At 40.3% G+C, this 20893-nt stretch overlaps 4 protein-coding genes across 4 annotated transcripts; 2 read left to right on the forward strand and 2 right to left on the reverse strand.

Moving 5' to 3' along the window:
• The first annotated feature begins 4773 nt into the window (after positions 1–4773).
• LOC133743014 (5'-adenylylsulfate reductase-like 4) lies at positions 4774–7387 on the forward strand. The gene is made up of 4 exons (XM_062170753.1): positions 4774–5352; positions 5914–6101; positions 6211–6335; positions 6660–7387. Exons 1-4 carry the CDS (start codon positions 5170–5172, stop codon positions 7112–7114), a joined length of 951 nt encoding a protein of 316 aa, XP_062026737.1. The 5' UTR covers positions 4774–5169; the 3' UTR covers positions 7115–7387.
• A 770-nt stretch (positions 7388–8157) lies between these two features.
• LOC133743019 (uncharacterized) lies at positions 8158–11096 on the reverse strand. The gene is made up of 6 exons (XM_062170757.1): positions 10833–11096; positions 10460–10709; positions 10201–10353; positions 9787–9892; positions 9561–9675; positions 8158–8481 (listed from the first exon to the last, which is right to left on the reverse strand). The coding sequence occupies exons 1-6, from the start codon at positions 10878–10880 to the stop codon at positions 8443–8445; spliced, it is 711 nt and encodes a 236-aa protein (XP_062026741.1). The 5' UTR covers positions 10881–11096; the 3' UTR covers positions 8158–8442.
• Positions 11097–14123: 3027 nt separating this feature from the next.
• On the forward strand, positions 14124–17587 carry LOC133743017 (14-3-3 protein 7-like). The gene is made up of 7 exons (XM_062170755.1): positions 14124–14284; positions 15015–15321; positions 15758–15845; positions 15986–16095; positions 16200–16348; positions 17232–17266; positions 17364–17587. Exons 1-7 carry the CDS (start codon positions 14212–14214, stop codon positions 17367–17369), a joined length of 768 nt encoding a protein of 255 aa, XP_062026739.1. The 5' UTR covers positions 14124–14211; the 3' UTR covers positions 17370–17587.
• Positions 17588–17639: 52 nt separating this feature from the next.
• LOC133743016 (uncharacterized) lies at positions 17640–20041 on the reverse strand. Its single transcript, XM_062170754.1, has 4 exons — positions 19205–20041; positions 18191–18283; positions 18037–18104; positions 17640–17946 (listed from the first exon to the last, which is right to left on the reverse strand). Exons 1-4 carry the CDS (start codon positions 19832–19834, stop codon positions 17835–17837), a joined length of 903 nt encoding a protein of 300 aa, XP_062026738.1. The 5' UTR covers positions 19835–20041; the 3' UTR covers positions 17640–17834.
• Between the last annotated feature and the right edge of the window lie 852 nt (positions 20042–20893).

The raw sequence follows: 20893 nt of genomic DNA on the forward strand, positions 1-20893 counted from the left end.
AAAAACTTGTTGGTATGTTAGAAACGGTAAATTTGTTATTTCACAAAAAAAAAAAAAAAAAAAAAAGAGAAAAAAAAGAAAAAGAAAGTAGAAATGGTACATTTTTTGCGCCATCTTTTTTGAATCAAACAAGACAACTTTCATTCAAACTCAAGCCAGAATGACACGGATACATACCTTCCCTTGCCTTCTGTGGGCAAGTCTAGGACGTGGCATGCTAGCACTACACATTAGACAATCAATGCTCGCAAATGAAAGCAAGCCTATAACTATGAAAAAACTAGAACATAGTACATAGGCATAGTTCAACAAGAAACTAAAATCTCTTCTTGCCATCCAAGTTAGGACTAGGAGGTTTAGCTGGGTCCAGCCTCCCGGATCCCAAATTCGAAACCCCCTAGGATTAGATCCCAGAGCTTTGAGCTTCAAATTCGGAGTAAGTTTTTGCACCCAATTTTGTTTGGGCACCCAAAAATTGGGCCTCCAAAGCGAGTTGGGCCATATGACTGATCTGGGCACCCAACCGGATTTGGGCATCCTTCCACAGGCTGCACCACCAATTCCTGCCTTCGACTTCGCCGGCTCTGGGTTCGAACGAGACACAGAAGGTCTCGTCACTGCACGAACCAGACGACGTAACCATCCAGCCACTGCTTCCCCTGCCTCCGCAGCCACAGAGTGTGACACAACGCTTCTCTCCGTCGATCCTGCATATCGGAGCACTCTGCTTACAGCCATACCGCCGATTTGATGGATAATACCACCTATATCCTCAGATCGGATCATCTTCCTCTGCTTCCATCCCGTATCAAAGACGATCCGGATCATCCCTTTATTCGCAGGTTCGCGATTGTCAGAAGCCATTAATGGCCCCATCCGTGGTTGCATCCAACCTGATTTCATCCTCGATTGCCACCTTGAGAGGCCGGCAACAGCGACATCGCTATCCGGTTGGAGTTCAGCCCGGTGCGACGCATTGAAGGGGAAGACTGAAAGATCCTTCGTTGCAGAGAGATGTTGGATTACTGCGCTAAGACAGCGAGAGGCAGATGATGATTGTCTGCTTTGTGCCGGCGTCTGCCGATGATTGAGTCCCAGGCCATGGCGGCTAGGGTTTGCAAGCAACTGAAACCCCCGCAGCGAGGGCGAGAGTTTGAGAGACGATAATGTATATTTAATTATTTGAGCATAGAATTACATTAATAATAATAGTATAAAATAATAATAAATAATTACTTGAGCATAAGAAGATAGAATTACGAAACTTATACTCCAAATTGCGTTATTCTCACTTGTAAAATAACTCATTAATAAAAGAACAAAATGACTTTTCATATCAAAACATATTCAATTCTACCATTTTTTCTCAGAAAAACCCGACCTAGCTCTGCTAGGGTTTGGAGCAGCGACGCCTCCTTTAAGGTTGTCCTTCCCTGTATCTACTCCATTTCAATGGAGTCATTCACGGGCTTTGGTTTGTCTCTTGCTATTCTTCCTGCCTTCTCTGGTGGCTATGGGGTGGTTTGCCGGGTTCTTGGCTGAGTGAGGGTGATTGATGGTGGGCGCTGCAAAACAACTGCTTACGGCCGCTCGGGGTACGGGGGCTTTGAGTTATGGCCTTGAAGGAGTGCGAGGCCAATCATGGTCTTCAGAGGTCGTCCACGGTGGTGTTTTGGCTGATGGTGACGACGGCTGGGTATTCTCTTCAAGCTCGACTGTTTGGGGATTGTGGGATCCTGGTTTTTGGTCTTCTTTATGCAGGTTGATTTGATGTGTTTCTTTGAATTATCCACGTCAATAGTGGGCTGGTGATCAGGGATCGAGCCGGCGGTGGTGGTGGGCTGGCAGGCAATCAGGGATCACGTCGACGGCTATGCAGAAGGATCCGGATCCGGATTTGGGATCCGGGTGGTTTTTGCAAACATCTCCGGATCTGGGATCTGAGTGGAGATTGGGCTTGGTCTATGGTCCACTATCTTTGGTGGGTCGTATATCAGTTGCTAGATTGGATTAGGACTCTTGTGCGTTACTGGTATTGGATTCTAGACCCATGTCTATGGTATATGTTTGTGAAAGATCGTCTGCCAATATAGCCATGTTCTGACAACTTTGGCCAGCTTCGATCTTTAGGTGGAAGAGTTCCCTCGATTCTACGCCGAATTGAATTTTGTTAGTTTGTGTGTTGGATTTGCATGGGTAGTCAAACCATCGACTTCTCAATTCATTACACAGTTGCAATCCGTAATGTAAAATCAGTCATGCATTTCGACGTTGCTGCTCTTGCGTTATTTATATTTCCTTGTATTTTGATGCAATTTTTGCATCTTTTCCTTTCATATTGTTTCTTTTGGTTATTGATGCATTCTTGCATTATCTCAATGTAATATTTCAATTTCAATAAAGGTCTGACCTCATTTTACTCAAAAAAAAAAAAAAATTCTACCATGTTAACTTTTCCTCTACTAATAATAAGGATTAAATTCAGTTTAGTCCCTCGAACTTTAGGGCTAAAATTTGGTCCTTGATCTTTTTTTTTTAATCACGATGTCCCTGCACTTCCAAAATGCATCACCCTCGTCCAGATGCTGAGTTGGACCCGACCTCTAGGCCTACTTTTCAGATTTTAAACTCCCATGAAGGGCAAAATGGACATCTCTAATTTAATCTATTTTTTTTTCTTTTTACCAAAATTTATTCTAATTTCTAATTTTCTTTCTTTTTTTCTATGTATTTTTTTTTTCTCTCTTCTAACTTTACCTCTCTTTCAGATCTCCCAAGCCTAAAAGCCAAATCGATCCAACGCACGCCCTCTTCTACCGCATCCGAACTCCAACGCTGATACCACCATCTTCACCCCTAGAAGAGAGAAGTAGGGGTTAATTTGAAATGGGGAGTAGGGTTTCAGTGTAGCTCTTCTGCCGCCCAATTCCTTCATCGGCAGCTCTCTGCACGATCTCAATGCCGACTATGACAGCCTGGACGACGACGTCGATTCCAGCGCAGTCGTCCTTGCACTGTCATAATCTCTATCTCCCATCGTCATCTTCCTCTTCCTCTTAGCTACTGCTGCAAACTCATCAACTAAACTACACACTACATTATCCCACAAGAACCTTATTATTCACAATCCTCCTCTCAAGTATAGAGAGAAAGAGAATACTCCAAAGCTCAGATCTTTTCTGAAACCCAGTCAGAAAACCATGGACGATTTTCAATCCAAATCGTATGGACATGGAAGAATGGAGCTGGATAGCTACTACGGAATTGGGTCCAATGGAGCTAGAGGACCCAATTCATCCGCCATTAATGAGATGCAAGATCTCAGATGCTACAGTGCCTCCTATGAATGCCCACCAAGAATTAAGCTTCACATTAAACGCTGTCTTCTCCTTCTTCTCCTCCGCCTTCCCAATGCCACACCGCTGCCCTTATTGGCGCCCCGAAGCCTGCCGATTTCCGTCCCCGGCATCATCATCATCATCGCTGGCTTCATCCCCAATTCCTCTCTCAGGACCTCCGCCAGGTCCGAGACCTTGAGCAGAGTAAGCCCCGAGATCTCGTCCGTGATCGCTTGGACCTTCTCAGGTGGGGCCGGTCTTTTCTCCGGGGCGGCGGTGGTGTAACTAGCTGCAGAATGGGAGGAAAGATAGGATCTTGATTGGAGATTAGGGTTCTGGGAGAGAATTTTGAATTGGGAAGAAGAAGAAATCGGAGTAGGAAGAGGGTCGGAAGAAAGGGAAGAAGACGAAAAGGATGTAGCCTGGAATTGATGGAATCGGGGAGTTTTATCGGTGTAAGTTTCTGAGGTCTGGAAGCAGAGTGGAGGAAGAAAGGGAATAGAAAACTGGAAGAGGAAGAAAGGGAAAAAAAAAAAATCTGAAGTAGGGGTAGTTTGAACTTTTTGTTCAAAATGAGGGCCAGAGTTTGGAAAATAGGCCCTCATGTCGGGTCCAACTTAGCATCTGACGTCACATTTCGACCTAAATTTGAATTTTGGACGAGGTTTTGTTATTGATTTTAACCTCTCAAGAACCTTATTATTGATTTTAACCCTAAACTTAAACTGAATTTAGTCATAATAATAATAGTATTATATATATATCTATACTATTATTAAGAGAAGAGGTTTTGTTAGCCAAAATTTAAAATTTTGACAGAATTGACCCTAGAAAATTAATAAACTTTGAGAATTAATTAAATCACAAGGATAATTAAGACATTTACAAAATGTATTTTTATTAAAAAAAAGTACCCACCCCACTTTTCTCTCTCCCATTTTCTTTTCTCTGCAATAACCAAGTCTTTTCTTTTTTATTTTCTGAAGAAAAAAAAATAATAATTTGCACATGCAGAGCATGTGTGGAGAAATGCTAGTATATATCTATACTATTATTAAGAGAAGAGGATTTGTTAGCCAAAATCAAAAATTTTGACGGAAATGACCCTAAAAGATTAAAAAACTTTGAGAATTAATTAAATCACGAGGACAATTATGACATTTACAAAATATATTTTTATTTAAAAAAAAACAAAAAAAAAAAACCACAATCCACTTTTCTCTCCCATGATCTTATGTCTGCAATAACCGTTTTCTTTATTATTTTCTGAAGAAAACAAAATAATAACTTGCACATGCAGAGCATATGTGGATAAATGCTAGTATATTTTATAAGAAATGGCCGTGCAAGAAAAACACATAGCCCCGAAAGTAGAAATTATAAAAAAAAAAATGATAAAATAGAAAGAAATTAAAAATAAAAATAAATAAAAGGGTAGCTAAGTGCCTGAGGCTGAGGAGCAGAGAGTCAGAGACCGATATCTCTATCTCCGCGTCTCGGTCCTCTTCTTCTTCCCAATTCCGAAACCTCCCCCAACAGACAGAGAGACCCAAAATTTCCGATTGAAACCTCTCTCTCTCTCCTCCACAAAACCAACCCAACCGCTTTTCCTCCCCTTTAACAATTTTAACAATCCCCCAATCCACCAATCAGTCTCTGCCACCTCACCTCCCTCACCCACCCCCTCCGACGCTAAAATGCGCCGGGCCATCGCCGTCGCGCCGTCGTTCCAAGGCAGCTCCTTTCTCTAGGTTTTTTGCTTCTTTATTTCTTGGCCTTTTTTTTTTTTTTTTTTTTTTTGGGTGTTCGGGGTGGGGTTGAAAAGTCTTAAATGGGGATTAGGGTTTGGGGATTTGGGATCCTGATATTATTGATATGGGGCCGGCTAACGTGCGCCGCGGAGCCGACGTCTTCTCCGACGGAGTCCGCGGCGGAAGCGATCTTTGGATTCCGAGATTCCTATTGTCCGGCTAACGGCGTTATCAGATCCGTCGGTTCTAACGGTGTTATTGTGGTATGGATTTTTTTTTCTTCTTTAAATTTGTTGAAACTTTTGATTTTGATTATGAAATGTTGCATTTTGATTTTGGGGGAAAGGAAATTTTTGTTCAAAGATTGAATCTTTGTGCGGTTTGAGTTTGGGGACTTTAGTTTGTGGGTTCAAATTGCTATTAGGAGCTGGTAATTCGAATTGGGAGTATTGATTTCAAACAAAGCTGGCTGCTTTTGTATCTGAAATGAGCACATTTGTTCTTTGAAGTTTTTCTAAGTATGAATAGTACATTGCTGATAATAACTTTGATGGTTATCATCTGCTGTTGCAGTGTTTTCGATCTTTGTTGTAAGAATTTTCGTTAAGGGCGAGACAATGATAGCTTTTGTGGTTCTAAAGTATGATGCTTCGGAACATGAATCCTAACGTTCAACTTTTTATTCCTTAGGTTATTGTTGTGTAGTGATATGAGTCGGTATGCATTGATAACTTGCTTTTGAATAGTCCCTATCTTATTTTGTTGGTTAGTGAATTTTGAAATTGCTTTGCTTGTTCTAATTTTTACATTTTGCTGCTTTGAAGGGAGATGAGGTTTCGTTACAAAGGGCATTGAATCTGGTTCACAAGAATAGTCACGAGTATGTGGCTGTGCTCTTCTATGCATCTTGGTGCCCTTTCTCAAGGATGTTTAAGCCAACATTTTCTGTTCTGGCTTCTTTGTATCCTTCCATCCCACATTTTGCATTTGAAGAATCAGCCATCAGGCCAAGGTTTGTTTATATTTACATGCACATACGCACACAGTCAGACACACGTAAATATGTTTGTTTATATTCTAAATATCATGTTATTTACTATTCTTGAATTGATTTTTTGCAGTATACTCTCAAAGTATGGAGTTCATGGCTTTCCTACTCTTTTCATTTTGAATTCTACCATGCGAGTTCGATACCAGGGCGCCCGGACTCCTGGTTCTCTTATTGCTTTCTATAGTGAAGTTACTGGTAAGGCTTTTCTTTGTTGTACAAGTATGAGTCCAAAGTCTGTTTTTCTTAAAAGATACATCATGTAGAGAACTGTCCTTTTGATTCTAATTGCGTCACGTTTGTTTTCAAATTTGCTTATTACTGAGCAGGTTAACCATCTATTTATCTTCGATACTGTTGAATTTTTTGGTCTCTTTTTATTTGTTTTGCATCATCATCCAAAGTCATGTGTTGTTAGTTTGCATACTCGTCATTCTTTAGTCTCTTGTTCTCATTTGTTTTTATTTGAAGGAAATAGGTTTTTGCTGATGGAATTTTTACTGACCTTGTGCATGAATGTAGGCATCAAGACAGTATCATTGGATCAATTGTCACTGGAAAAGGCCGGACACCCACCAAATCATGAGAAGAATGATAGCAATGAGCAGGAAAGCTGCCCCTTTTCTTGGGCAAGATCTCCAGAGAATTTGCTTCGTCAGGAAACATATTTGGCTCTTGCCTCTGCTTTTGTAATTCTGCGTTTGCTCTACATCTTTTTTCCCACTCTGATTTCATTTGCTCAATCCGCATGGAGTAGGCATATCCGAAACGTAAGATTCGGGAGCTTGTTTGAGCACCCTGTGGCCTATCTAAAGCGTGCAGTGCAGTTGTTTAACTCTCTAAAAGAGCCTTGCAAAAGGAGTAATCTGCAGGAAGGAGCAATGAACGCCCGGGTCTGGGCTTCCAAGTCGCTCGCCACAGTTTCCATCGGGGATGCAAGTACCAGCAGGGGTACTGCAGTGACTGAAACCCGTTGATTGTTACAGATTGTGTTGAGCTAGAAGCTTTGGTGTTACAGATTGTGTTGAGCTAGAAGCTTTGGTGTTCAAAGATTCATCTGAACACCCTTGTTCAAGGTGTCTTGCAACAGAGGTTAATTGTGCCATTGTATCTTGTTGCTGTAGCAGTTCATTCCTTGTTTGTCCATATTCCATAAGCTTTATAGGTTACACTATGTTTAACATTCAAATTGCTGAATTTGGATCGCAATTTTTGAATAGGTTTAATAATTAGTAAACCTTTCTTGTACCCACTATCATGTGCTTCTGTTCAATGTTTATGAAAGGGTTATGAGGTCGATTGTAACTTGGTAAATTCTGATCATTTCAAATAACATTCGAAATTATTGGAGCTGTATTAGTAGAAAAAAAATGAAGTCCTGAAGATTGAATTGAAGGTGTGTTAGTAGAAAAAATAAAATCCTGCAGATTGAATTGTAGCAGTTTCTCTGAATGGATTGCTGTCAATGAATAGAAGGATCATGGGTGGTAGAGAATTCAGCGTCCACATGCAATTTCTGAATCAGACTTTTATTGGCAGAATCACAAATCCACAGCAGTTTATAGTGTCGGAAACTTTATTGTGACACTTGATATAATTACCTCCTATAATTTTGTCCTCTACCTTGATTCAAGTTAAACCAGTAGAAACACAGTTAACACAGATTTCTTCTGCGTGGCTCCCCACTATTATGGTTATGCAAGGAAAATTCTTCGATGCTGTAGAGCTTCAATGTTCCTCAACGGTAATATTAATTGTTCGGGTCAACCATTGATGATCTAAACCACTATATTGGCTCCCAACAAGCATGGGAACCATAATATTTATTGTTCCTGTATAGTTGAATCACTGAAAGGCACTTGCAACTCCACCCAAGTGACTTGAAGCTCTTCAACTAAGAAAGTTACTATTCAAAAGGTGATATCAGAACATTAACCACGAACTGTGATGGAATTATCAAAACGTTGAGATGGCAAGAGCATTTAGTTCTAAAGACGATCCATATCACCGAGAAAAATGATAAGAAGATGAAGTTCTTGGGGTTAAAATATATTAGAAACATGGACATCGTCAATTTGGCCAACTATAATCTTCCCTACCAGCGGCTGCATACAACTATGTGTCTATCTCTCCTATCACATGTTAGCAGGAGAACGAGAGCCACATTCTTATTCTGGTTTTTAAGCAAAAAGAGTCCCTCCCTCTGCTTAACATATCAAGCAGGGACTTGCTCAGCACTATTTCAGTTCATACAAAAACCAAAATGGAAGACATCTGCAGTCAGATCCCAGTTAGCAGCAGGGCACTACTCATCCTCCACTGAGCCAACATCTTTATTCACAATCTGCCAGGAAACGTCTTTCAGGATGGGTATACAAAAAGCATACTCAAGATATTTATCTATTTTATGTATTTCTTTGTATGAAGAATTCGAGAAAATGAATGTTACTTGCCACTAAGAACTAGACCTGATTATATTGGACAGAAGCTAAAACAAGTACAAGTCACAGAAGCGCCACAAAGAACTAGACCTGATTAATGTCTCAACTGTTGCAATCTATGAATGAATTAGCAGCCTTTTCCAGTGGCCTATGCTTCTTTCCTATAGGACTGTGAGGCAATCTAACCCTAGGCATGATGACTAAGCTCTTCAGGAGTAATTCTAGAAGTCTGCTAGTGTGAAACTTATATCTCCTTGTTCCTCATTTTTCTATTTGTTCTCAATAACGGTCTCAGACATAGCCCACCTAAATATTAACAGCAATCATAGATCCCCAACTAATTAGCAGTCTCACAGATTTTCCCTAGTTGTCCAACATCAAACAGTTTCTGTGACTGTTCCTATACTCTCGTTACCTATATCATTCTCAATGATAGTTGCACTTAAGTCTTCATATTTACTATTCTTTAAGACAGTTGGCTAGGAGTTAAGCAGCTAAACCAAGAAATGAAATCTTTTACATCTTCTTTTGCTCCCGCTTACACAATTAATTCCTCTTAACATGTCCTAGTGTGCTGGGTTAGTCAATTGACTGAAGTCTAACAAAACCTTTAGAATCAAGGGTAAAGATCCAATATTTTCTCAATTTGCTAAATTTGAGCTCAACTTTGTGTTTTCTTCTACCATCTTCATTAATCTACAAAGTTGTTTACATGCATCCTTTACAGATGGACTTCTGAGATTTGTATCCACTCTGTCGATAATAACATACTTGTGCTTCTAATGACCTTATCTATGAATGAGTGTAGCTTTGTTCATCAATTGGATAACTGTACAAGTTAGGGTGAGTAATTCATCCAAAAGCACATTTACCCTTGTTGAGATGAGGCACATGCACACTTTGAATGGATCTCACTTAAAGCTACAAAAGCATGCTAAACTTGAAAAAATAAAACCTTTATAAACTGGATCTCTAATGATACCTGCGATATGTAATCTTTCATGGTTGCAGTAACTTGAGAATCTAAAGCTCTCTCAGCAAGCTCATATAACAAAGTATTGCCTTCAGGTCCACTTTGTTTGTCCTTCTGCAAATACCTATAATAACAAAAGATACTTGAGACGGATTCTCATAGTTGATCAATGATATATTACCATTACATTACTAATAACTGCAAATACACAATCCATTCTAGCAGAAAATCTAACCTTTGCTGAACAAGTGCCTCCAGTGCTTGTTTTGTGTTTCCTAGAACTGGATGGCTTTCGTTAGTTTCATCCAGTCCTATCCGCCTCAAATGTTGCCACAGATTCTCTGCAGCTCCAGGAAAACAAGAAGTAAGTTCTCTCACAAAAAGAAATAATGAACAAAAGAGGACCAATTGCCTGCATTGATTTTAGTAATATTTAAGAAAGCGTCTCATTGAGTCATGATCTCTGATCTGTCATATTTTCCTAGACAACCTCATATAATCAAGATGTGGGGCGGTGTCAGTAAGCAGACCATTTAAATGTCATATCCACAAATGATTCATCCAAGAAGTTTTTCCGAACATCAGCTGCTATTCAAAGCATTACTAACTTGTTAACGTTTACTAAAGCAAACCAACAAGCAGGCCATACCTTCGGAGATTTTACCACCCGAAATATGTACAATACTCAGTACAACGAAAGTAAATCCAGTAAGATGAGCCGTATTAACATCCTCAACATACTTCTTGTACACTTCAGCAGGCAGCTTACTCATGATGACATACGTTTTCGCCTCTGCCGCACCTGAATCACGCATTGATAAAGCATGTCAAAACCCGAAATTCAAACCTCAAAACAATCTAAACTATCCATTATATAACTGAAATCTCAATTAGTAACTGAATCGCACCTTGTTGAGAATTGCGGCCCTGATGGTTATTGGAAGAGGGCCGAGCCCTCTGAAGCTCCCTCATTTCGTACCCGAAAATGGTGGAGAGCTTGTTTATTGCCTCGTTGATAATTAGCACGGGAAGATTTCGCTGGCGGTAGTTTTTGGTGATCAACTGAGTCAGCTCTTCTCTCCTAATTGGGCAGCCGGAGTTGTGGTGCGTCTTGAAAAGCACGTAGCGGATTACTTCCGCTACGAGCTTGTCCTTTTCCTGAGAAAGAAAGAAAAAAAAAAAAGACGAGATCGGAAATCGGAGGAGGTCACCGCTGTTAAAATTGAAAGCTTTGGGTCGATGAGATTGAGATTTGGAGTATGAAATCGGGTGCGTGCGTACCTGAACGGAGATATCGAATTGAGAGAGGTCTTCACCATGGTTTGACATGATTAAGTGAATTTGGGGATTTTTGCGTCTGAGAATTGAAACCCTAGACTATGTCCCTTTTTATGTTGCTCAATCTTCTGGCGGGAAAGTCTGTGCTCTTACCAGTGAGTGAGGCGTCGGACGCACGCTCAACTGCTACCATTAGTCTTTCGTGAGTCGAACTCAGAATCTCCTACTTACGAATGGGAGGACTATATCACTAGATCAAATGGTACTGAACAACGATGCACGCTCTGTTTTATTTTGAATTTTTTTTTTTAATTAAGATTTTTAGCCTTATAATTTTATTTTGTGCGTTTCTTTTTAGCCGTGGAAACATCACCACCTTACGGCTAGAAAAAGTCATTATATAGCATCTATAACAAAGGCTCAGCCCGGTATGTAATTCACAGGGACTGGGACCGAGCCCGAAATGTTCGGATCGGGCCCGAATTTCATTTTTCAGTTTTAGGGACCGAGGAAAGCCCGGACCAAAATAAACGGGCCAGTCCTTGGGTCTTTTCCGGCTTATTATCAAATTTGGGATTTCTTGATAGTACTGATTCAAATTGAATCATTCAATTGAGAACCACTCTGCATTTGGCACAGCAGTGCCATACAAATATCTCCATTTTGCATAATTGAATACAAAATGAAGGAGCTACAAACTAGAAAATGAAATCTAGACCACATGAACTCGATGAAAAAGAGCAAAACTACGCATGATTCTGCACTCCAGCAAAAGAATTGTTCTGCGACATCCCAATCGTGGGTTCTTCCAGTTCCCGATGTTGCAGTCGTTGCACGACTTGCGGCGACGGCAGAGGAGGATGAACGGAACGAGTATGACGACGTCGTCGGAGTTGAACTTGAAGAGCGAAAGGCCGCGGCTCGACTCCTTGAGGCTGGTCTTGATGCAATCGTCACCGAGGCATTTGTGAAAGATTGAGAACGATTTGATGAAGGATTTGTGAACAAGGATATAGGATTGAGATATTAATTGATTGGGTATAGACTTATGGCTTGAAGAGAAAAACAAAAGAAAAATTGGGAGTTTTTTGGTTTTGGGATTTACTTGAAGACTTTGAAGAGAGATGAAGAAACTAAAAGGTTCAGGAATCGTTCCGGAAAAGAAGAAGAATAGAAGGAATCAGACAAAAGAAAAGGCATAAAGCCATACAGGTATTGGATCGGGCCTAACGGGCTTAATATAAACTGAATTTCAAGGCTTGAGACCGGCCTGAAATTTATAGATATGGGCCCGGGTCCGTAAAAACTCACGAATTTAAAAAAAAAACCAGGACCGAGCCGGACAGGACCAGCCCGGTTTTTCTGGCTTACGGGCTTTTTTGCCCACCCCTAGGTACATTAGAGAAAAACACATTCGAGTACCTGCTTTCCCTTGTAGCAATTGAAGTACTTAGTCCAACTCAAACACATTGTAACAATAGAGAATAAAATAAGCAAAACCTTAAAAAGAAGACTTAAATTATCCTCGACTCTAAACCACAACTGATGTAGAACGGATGACAACCAGGATTGAAGAGCAGTTTGATCGAGATAAAGGAAAAATTGGTTTGCTTTAAATTTGGCATTCAGTGTCAGAATGCTAATTATTATACCTTTCTTAGAAAGAAACGGCGCTAGGAACAAAACTCATCGGTTTGCCACGATGTATAAATTTAAGTTTTTTCAAGCTTTCAATGTCGTTTCGGGCCTCAAAATTGCAATTTACTATTTTTACGGTAATTTAGGTTTTCTAATTCGATTTGGATTTGTTTTGTTTTAACCCGTGGGCTTTTAGGATTCATCATTAGTCTCCCTAGGGTTTCTTTTCTCATATATAAGCAACCTTAAACGACTGCAGAACCTATATTTTATAACTGAGAGTTTTCTTATATTTCTTTAGTGAATTCTAAAATTCTTGTTTAGAGTTTATAGCTTATAAACCCAGGTTACTTCCGAGTACAACAACGTAGTTGGCCACCAGAAGAAGCTCATCTTCTTGATTATTAAAACTGGCCAAAATTTTGCTAACAAAAGGTACTCCAAAAAGAAGCAAGTCGATATAGATTATTCCTCCAGTATCCCAAATACAAAACCTTAGAAGGTATAAGCCTATTAGACCAATCCAGAGTTAGGTCTGAGCCCAAATTTCACCCCAATCCACCATGGATGCCAAAATTGCTTTTGGCACCCAAGTGCCTTTCGACACCCAGCAGTGAATTGCAGGACCCTTTGTGTCAGCTAGCACTGCATTAACATAGTCTTCCACCACTGGACATAACCTTGAACGAGTTTGTTGTGAACTCAGCCAAACTTCAAGTGTAACCAGAGCACAAACCAACAATCAACGGAAACACGCATCCCCACGCACCGGAACTGAAACAACCAACTCAATTCCGACAATCAACCAACTCCTATAGAACGGAAACCCTATCAAAATTCTTACGAATACATATACGTCACTACACTTATTTAATTTATTTATTGTTTGGGTTACTTATATGATATTGATGGACATGTCTACTGTTAGTAATCAAAACTTAGGGCGGTATAACTCGCAGAGACTCTAACAATGCCCTTAACATTCATGTAAAGAGTCTCAAAATGTTTTGAAATTCTCATTTTTCTCTAAATTCAATGTGCTATAACAGGTGTTTTCATCGTTCCACATGAACGAAATCCAATTAGATTCTTGAGTTATGCCGTCGGTTCCCTATCTCAGTGCATGGTCGGCAAAAGAGTTTCTCCACTAAACAATATTTTTTCTCTTCCTCACTTATAAATACCACTATCCAAAGGAGTATAAAACAAAAGATGCTCCTAGGCACCAATTTGTTACACTTGTCTCCCGATTTATATGATTAAATTTGTGTCCGAATCTTAATATCCAAAAGATGCCTCTACTTTCTTCTCACTGTACCCGTCACCTTCTAACCTTCTTAACCGTCCACGATAAAAGCAAGTGGGACTTGACAAACAACTATACAATGTGGACCAAACTTCCACCATCGCAGTGCAGTGCCGTGCCCACCACTCTCCGTCGTTCTCATCCTATCACAGAACCGTCAATGGTCGTCCCAATCAACATCGCACCGATTACAGAATGCCACTACTCCATGTGATCCTCGTTCCAACCTAGTGAACTTACTGTTTACATATGAATCCAAAACCTTATGTTTTCATCCAGCCCACTACTTGTCAATGTCATACTTGATACTTCACACCCACTAAAGCACTATCCCATTTATAGTAGTGACACTCTCCAAGTTGCCAAAAACAGAGTTTCAGAGAGATATTTTCTTTCTTCTCCAAAAAAAAAAAAAACCCAGAGAGAGAGACTTTCTTTATGGCTATGGAGAAGGATAGGGAGAGTCATGTTTACGGGGCCAAACTTGCTGAGCAAGCCGAAAGATATGATGGTATGCTCTTCCATTGCATGCACCTATATTTTTGTATGGATTTTTACTTTGATGGATTGATCAAAGGTCATAGTATTGGGGATGAGCCGATCAGGTGTTATTATATGCTTATTGATCATGGCAAGTGCTTTACTAAGTTGGACAATTTGTTACCAACTTCACTTTCAGCTATACCACGTTACTCTTTCCTTGATCATATGAAAATCAGAGGAAATGGAAAATTGTGATGCTAATATATCTTTATTTGTTCTCGACTGATAACAAAGAATCCGTGGTCTTAACAAGCAAAGTTGATCAATTGGAGACCGTTGACTTGGTTCCTGTGGCATCTGTAATAGCCTGAGAATGTAATGGAAATGGTCTACTTTTGGTTTCTGTAGCATTTGAAATGGATCCTTTTCTTTGCATAGGTGTTAGGCTTATCAGTTGCAATAACTTTCTGAAAGGTGCTTCCTTGCATTCTAAACTCACTGGTGGTACAAGGGTAGTATTTTGATTGTGTTGATGGTCTCACAGGTTCACTTTTCAAGAAACACCTAGAAAAGTTGGGGACTGTCCTAACTCTTATGTGGTGTATCGAAATGAACCCTTGTATCCAATTAACTTCACAGGAACATTATGGGGCTTTCTGGCTCATTTGATGGATTATTGTTGTAGGACAGGTTAGAAATCCAGCCAACAATTGAAATATGCCTACTGCATCAATTATAATCCTATTTTCTTGTTTCAGAAATGATTGAAGTAATGAAAAAAGTTGCTAAGCTGGATGTGGAATTGACCGTGGATGAGCGAAATTTGTTGTCTGTTGGGTATAAGAATGTGATTGGGGCAAGAAGGGCATCATGGCGGATACTGTCTTCCATTGAACAGAAGGAGGAGGCCAAGGGAAATGAGCAGAATGTGAAGCGAATAAAGGAGTACATGCAAAGGGTTGAAGATGAGCTTGCAACTATTTGCAAGGACATGTTATCAGTGATTGATTATCACCTCCTCCCTTCTTCATCAACCGGGGAATCGACTGTATTCTACCATAAGATGTGAGAGTTATGCTTCTGTCTTTCTTCCATTAAAGTTACTGTTCAGTTAAAGCACAGTACGTATAATGGTAGATATGAGATTATGTGGTGGAAGTTCCAACATCTCTTAGAGAAAGTTGAATTATTTACATATTCTGCATATATAGCACACCCATATTGCACAACTCTTATCAAATGGTTATTATTATTATTTTTTCTTTGAACTTGTGATTTCATAAAACAAGGCTTTTTACTTTGGGTGCTAGTATCTGGTTATGAGTATCTTGTTTAGGTGAGTTTCTGTGTGTATCACCTAAGGAGGGATCTTCACTATAATGCATGTTCATTATGACACTCTGTATCAAATCATGTTCTCGTTTCTTTGGCAACAATTGTGTACATGAATGTATGTCTCAGATAGAGAGATTAGCGTTGTGATCTTAATATGTTGAGGCAGGAAAGGAGATTACTATCGTTATTTAGCTGAATTCAAAGCAGGTGATGATCGTGCAGAAGCTGCTGATCAGTCGCTTAAAGCCTACGAGGTATGCTTACTTCAGCTTTACTTTATTGGCTGGACCACTTTTTTCTTATCATATTTCACCTTATTCTGTTTCTCTACTTGATCTTCATATCTTCTGACACAAAGAATAGATAGTAATTAAATTTTACTCATGAAATGCAGGCTGCCAGTAGTAGTGCGGCCTCTCAGTTGCCCCCAACTCATCCAATCAGACTGGGCCTTGCTCTGAACTACTCAGTCTTTTACTATGAAATTCTTAAATCCTCTGAGAGGTTGCTTAAATGTCCCCCTCCTGATTATTCTACATTCTTCAGTATTTCTTTTACTTTAGTGAGTCATCACTTGTGTTTTTCATTTGCAACTTTACACTATGCAGGGCATGCGATCTTGCTAAGCAGGCATTTGATGATGCCGTTGCTGAGGTTGACAGTCTTGATCAAGAATCCTACAAGGACAGCACCCTCATTATGCAGCTTCTTAGGGATAATCTCACATTGTGGAACTCGGATCTGTCGGAGGGAGGAGGTAATCTTATGAGTCGTTTCATTTCCTTCCACCTTATTTTCAAGTAGTGGCAGCTGTGGAATTCTGAAGATTAATATATTGCAGATAGGGTTCTTACATAGATTTACTTTGGTTTGGTAGACAAGGATTAGTATGCCTGCTTACCACATCTGTTTTATAGAGGAGAGCTCAATGATAATGATATTGGTAATTTCTTATGGTGAAATCAAAGATCTTAGGATTCTGTTGCTCTATATGAAAATGCCAAAATTCTTGTCTTGGGGAGTTAAGGAACCAGAAATTCTCACAACTGGGTAGTTCCTAAGACTGTAGCTTGCTCTGTCTTATCTTGTGAGGTTCGTCTATATAGGTGATATACTTGCTCGGGTTAACCTGTACCGTGGTGTTCTGCTTACAACCACCAACTACAAGTACGAGACTTCCATTAAAGTGGAGTCTAGTTGCATATGTTTAAAACAATGTCAAATTGTGTTTATCAGTGCCTCTTCTTGCAATATAGTTAGAACTTATCATACTTTTGGAAATGACAATGTGGTCTGTGTGATTCGTGAAGTGTTTTCAGCAGAAGTGAGTTTAGGTTTAATACTAACATGTCCTCAAGAGTATAATGTCTAGAGATACGGATAATTATCTGCATTGTTCATCAAAAAAATAGAAAACACAGCCAGAATGATTCTACAAACATTCAGGATTTAGCTTCCCTTTGCCCTCTACAGCATGCATCAGTGTATATCTTCTGGATATACAATCTGACCGACTGTTCTTTTTCCTAGTGTGCATGTTCTCTGTCTTTTTTTACTGCTGCTTGGTGATGGGAATGAATCAGTTTTGTTGAGTTCATGCATTTGATTCATAATCGCTGACTACTTGATTGAATTGTCAGGTGAGCACCCTAAGGTTGATCAATCCCAGCTGGAGGTAAAGAAAGGCTCTGAAATGAAGTGTCATTTTTTGGTGTCTGGAAAATTCATTCTTTTCTTTCTTCAGTTATATATTGATTAGTTTTAATTTGCAGAAATAGATGGGATGGTAAGCAACTGTTTGGGGCTGGCTTTGTCCATGGAGCAATGTTGGATTACCAAGTTTGTAATACAGGGATAGCGACTAATAGCTTGTATTTCCTATTAAACATAACAAAATCCACAACATTTGTGATCCTGGTGGATTTTTGTAGCCCCGTGGTTAACCTCATATAAGCTGTTTGATCTATAATATACGTGCGTTTATGCTTTGCATTTATCGGGTTTTTCTTCCATGAACGAACAAAACCTACAGCTTCTCAGGGATCATATGCTTTAACATGCTCATTACTCTGTATCTATATCAAGGGTATCAAGAATTATCTTCAGCAATACAAGACTCCAAGAATTATCTCATGGATGAATCACATGTCAGTTCGATGTTCAATGGTTGATCAATTGCACAAATCTGCAATGTGAGATCAAAATTTAACTGCATTGAACAGCTTCATGTCAGCAATTATGGATTAGCAGTTTAGGAACGACTTGATGACCTTGTTGAACTCCTTGCACTTTTCAGCGTTTATCGCGTGCCCTGCATCCTTGATTACTGCAAGCTGAGCATTCTCCCCCAAGTGCCTATGTTTCAAATGAAGCTAAAAGTCAGGAACATGCAGCAACTAAAACCGGTATATGCACTTTGTCATGACTGGAGCATCAGAAACTCACATTTTTAGTTTGTGGGCATATTCCAAGGGAAATACATTATCATGCTCTCCCCAGATTATAAGAGTCGGCTGAAACAGGAGTGGAACATGTATGAGATCAATGTATTATCGGCATTGTAGGTAATCCTGAAAAGAAATCAACTACAAAAATGAACCTGAGGAATCTTGGGAAGGTCTGAAAGTTTTCGGTTTTTAGGGATGGCCATGATCAGCTCTTTCTTCTCTTGAACAAAATCTGTGAACATTGTCTGCAAATTTCACCAACTTTTGAGTGTCAACATAATGTGTTCATGTTGGAATTCAATCATTAAAATTTAAAACTGATAATCTTATTTTTTTATGATTACAACAATCAGTTGCAGACAATCCCTTAAAGTTGAATCTATCATACCAAACCAAGTTGACCACTTGGTTTGATTAAATTCTTTTTTATTCCAGGACTAGTAGCTGGTCATGATTCATGAGGACCATGTATTATTTATTCCTAACAAAAAATGTGCTTTCTTTTTTGGGTAGTAAAATCTAGCCTAGGCTTAAAGATAAGGTGGAGACTGGAGAGAAATATTCAATCAGAAAAACAAATAGAAAAGGGAAATTATAAATACAAAAAATAGAAAAAGAATTTATAACTGTGGTTTTTCACCATTTCTTTCTATACTCACATTTTCTTTTTAATTTCAATTTTATCAAGGAAAGTGTAGAGGTGAAAAAAGATTAAGTGAAAGTGAGAAAACCACAACCCTTGTAAAAATGTCCAATCATATCAGCAATAATGCACTGTATTTCATCAGTATCCCAATGAAATTCGAATATCTATGCTAGGTAGTAAGAGCAAGTCCACCCGTTGAGGTTGGCAGGTCAATACTATTTATTGCTTTTAGCATTTCATTTCCACCATTTAGGTTGCCATGTCAGATACTATTCACAAAAGGTCACCAAATGTCATGATAGAAATGAAAGGCAAAAGCAGTGAATAGTATTGACCTGTTGAGGAACCTCAACGGTGGACTTGCTCTAATAAGTGTAACCATTTTAGGTGAAGTTTGAGTTTACATTCGGTCTTATATTATTTTTCATGCGAATTAAAAATTGCGTCTTTGCCTATTTGAGGCGACGAATAAATAATTAACTCAATAATAAATTAATTAACAACTTTTTAACAGTTTTACCTCGATGAAATCTCTGAGCAAGCACGACGGCATAAACCCCAACGGCGGCGGCCTGAAAAAAGTGTACTTGACAAGCTCCCGGAGCTTGTCCGGCGTCTGCGGCACCAAAATGCTGGCAGCCTCGTCCAAATCCGAAACCCTAAACACTCTTTCCTGCAGGTCCTTCTCCTCCATACACACCGCGGCGCAGCAAATCACCACCCTCTCGACGGCCTCCTTGTACTGGGCCGCCAGCCTGTACCCGACGAAGCCGCCGTAGCTGAGGCCCACGAGGCTGAAGGCCCGGACGGAGTGGGCCTCCATGACCCGCATGACGCACTCGGCCTGGAACGTCTCGGAGCGGTCGGGTCGGGTGGTGGAGGAGTCGCCGAAGAAGAGGAGGTCGGGGACGTAGACGTTGTAGTGAGGGGTGACGTGGCGGATGAGGTCAGCGAACTGCCACATTGCGTTGACGCCGAGGCCGTGGAGGAGGAGGAGGTTGGGTTTGGAGGGGTTTGGGGATTTGGGGACCCAGCAGTGCATGGTGGTGCCGCCGTCTTTGAGGTCCGTGACGGTGGACCGGAGGCCGGCCCGGATGAAGTTGGACCGGAAGCAGGAGTTCTTCGACTGGGTGAAGCTGAAGCATGGCATAGTTTTGGGGGGTGGAGAATTTGGGAATTGGAATCGGGGGGAGTTTTGATTGGGAGGTTGGGTTATTTTCTTGGTGGTGGGTGATGGGGATTGATGATGGAGATTGATTATCGTGTGGATGTTATGAGGACATTGTTACAGTGTAATAAAGAGTGGACGGTGAGTGAGGGAGGTTGATGAAGAAGGACAAGTGAGAGTGGACAACGGACAACCTTCATATGAGTAGGTTAAGAAGAGTATGCAAATTCTGTCGACTTTTTGTCTTGGAATATTATAGAAGAAAAGAAAAGAAATTCAATAAAATAATAATATATAGAAAACTTATTACAAAAGCAAATAAAGCATTCAAAACACGAGATACATGGAGAAAATGGCGTGTCCTAAATAGTTACAAACCACCAGACCACCGGTCTATCAATGGGGATATTATTTTTCGTTTTGATTGTTTTATAAGGTGCATCAATGATTTGTAATTTGTAAAATCTTATTTTAGTTATTATTTTAATAGGAACAAATTAGTTGAAGATGCTCTTGAGAGGCAACAAAAACAGTCAAGAGGGGAGAGCGAAACTGCGGAACCCTGGATCCCGATGGCAAATCTTCACGCCGTTTGAAGGGTCGAAGCATGGCGTTGATGAGTGTGTTTTGGCTTGCGGAGGCGGCTTGGATACATGGTGTTGTCTACAATAGGGAGAGGATTGCGGTGGAATGCGCATGAGTCTACTTGGTTTCGTGTAGATCGGAGTTAGCGGTGGGGTAGCATCTCGGCGTCGATTGTTGCGTGTGATTCAGAGGCGGCTGGGTGGCTCGGTGGTGTTCGATGTTTTAGTGTGTTCGGGGAGACAAGTTGCGGTCGAGCTCGTCAAGGTAGATCGGTATTCAAGGTTTGCCGGAATCTGATATGGTTTTCTGGTTTGCCGGAGTCTGACCAGTGCACCATTAGCAGATAGACGGGACGAGAGCCCGAGGTTCTGACGGCGATGGTGGCAAGTTAGTAGTGGGGGTGTGCTCCTGCCAGCCACCAAGGGCTTGGGCCTCTGGGTCTAGGCCTGGGCCTTG

Source organism: Rosa rugosa, chromosome 4 (assembly GCF_958449725.1).
Source record: "Rosa rugosa chromosome 4, drRosRugo1.1, whole genome shotgun sequence".
Lineage (NCBI taxonomy): Eukaryota > Viridiplantae > Streptophyta > Magnoliopsida > Rosales > Rosaceae > Rosa > Rosa rugosa.